The sequence below is a fragment of the Dendroctonus ponderosae genome, unplaced genomic scaffold (assembly GCF_020466585.1).
Source record: "Dendroctonus ponderosae isolate FM_Combo_2020 unplaced genomic scaffold, Dpon_F_20191213v2 Dpon_F_20191213_549, whole genome shotgun sequence".
Taxonomy (NCBI): Eukaryota; Metazoa; Arthropoda; class Insecta; order Coleoptera; family Curculionidae; genus Dendroctonus; species Dendroctonus ponderosae.
In genome coordinates, this window is record NW_026018765.1 from 10692 (window position 1) to 12539 (window position 1848).

General features: G+C 40.8%; 1 protein-coding gene across 1 annotated transcript; it reads left to right on the plus strand.

Moving 5' to 3' along the window:
• Nucleotides 1-1245: 1245 nt before the first annotated feature.
• LOC125504717 lies at nt 1246-1848 on the plus strand (the record flags this gene model as incomplete). The annotated part of the gene is given in 1 exon segment (XM_048667103.1): nt 1246-1848. A coding segment is annotated over 1 exon segment (551 nt), but the record flags the coding sequence as incomplete, so codon positions are not given.

Genomic DNA, 1848 nt, shown 5'->3' on the forward strand with positions numbered 1-1848 from the left:
AACTATCGAGGCATAGCGGCCAGAAGCCTATGTGCAGAATGTACAGGAAAATTGTAAAAAATAGAACAGAAAATTAATACAAGGAAATAGGAGCAGAAGAACAAGCTGGGTTTCGTTGATCAGTCGTGAACCATATATTCACTCTAGCGCAAGTTATAAAGAAAAAGATGGCACGCAACCAACAAATGCTTCTCTTATTTGTGAAGCTGTAAAAAGTTCAGGTTCAAATTGTTTCATTAAGCAAACTATGGGAAATATTAGAAAAAGCGAACATAAATGCAGGGCTAATTAAAGCCATCAAGAGTCTCGATAATAAATCTGTAATGAAGATAAAGACAAGAAAACAAATATCGCCCGGATTCATAGGATCAAAAGGATTGAAGCAGGAATGCTGTACCTCGCCGAGCTTATTCAAAATATACCTGAAGCGAATCTTGAATAACAGCGAACAAGCTCGATTCCGGGCGGGTAGATCAGTCATGGACCATATATTCACTCTAACGCAAGTTGTAGATAAAAAGATGGCACACAACCAACAAATCCATCTCTTTTTTGTGAACTCTCTGAAGTATTAGAGAAAACGAACATAAATATAGAGCTAATTAAAGTCATCATGATTCTCTATAAACAACCTGAAGTTTTCATGAAGATCAAATAAAGAAAACAAATAACACCCGACTTCATAGTGTCAGAAGGATTGAAAGAAAGATGCTGTTCCTTACCGACCCAAAATAGTCCTGGAGGGAATCTTGAAGAAATGGAAAAAGAAGTGCAATACTATAGGCATACCACTCTCAGACAATAGATTATCATTCGCCGATGATCCAGTGCTAATCGCGTAAGACCTTGAGGATTTGCGATATAGGTATTACACGAAAACTATTTGAGGCATATCAACATGGTGGTCTGCAAGTAAACACACAAAAGACAGCATACATGGTGATAAACGGAGAGTAAAAGGCTCTTGATCTGAAAGGCGGAGATTCTATCAAACAAACAAAAGAATATCGATACATGGGAGTTAAAATTACCGACGACGGACTTCTCGATACCGAAATCAAACACCGAATATGCCAAGGCAGAAAGGCGATCGCTCTTTCAATTGCACTACTTTGGGACGAACCTCACCAAAGCTCATTTATAATGAGATTGTTAAAAATGAGAATCACCTACTGATTTGAGGTGGGGCCATTGAAAGAAGTGATTAATAAACGCCTAAAAGCAATATAAGTAACTAATAACAACTACGACAGCTTTCCAAGCAAACATCCTAGCAATAACAAATTGCGCCCGGAAAATGAAGGAAAGAGCCTACACACGTAAGCACATTACCATCGTAACCGGAGATGAAGCCACAATAAAGGCATTAGAATCTTACACAATCAGGTCACAATGTGTGCTAGATTGTGTAAAAGAACTTACAACCCTGGCCGGGAGCTCAAACAGAATAAAACTCACTTGGGCAACTGGTACTAACAGGAGCAAAGAAAACGAGATTGCTGCGGAACTTGCTAAGGCAGGAACCGAGAAACCACTAACCAACCAAGAACCTGCTTGCGGTATATCTCATGCCCAAGTTAGGGTGGCAGTTGGGCAGTGGATCTTGGAACAACACAGAAAGTACTGGGAGGAGACACCGCGACTCCATACCGCAAAGCAGTTGGTGGGACCTCTACAACCAGTACGTAAAAACGAACTGCTAGGCTTCAGCAGGCAAAAAATAAGGAGGATAGTGGCCTTTTTAACAGGCCACGCCCCCTGCAAAAAACACCTCTTCAGGATGGGACTGAGTGATCAACCGACCTGCAGGGGTTGCGAATTAGAGGACGAAACTACTCTGCATGTTAT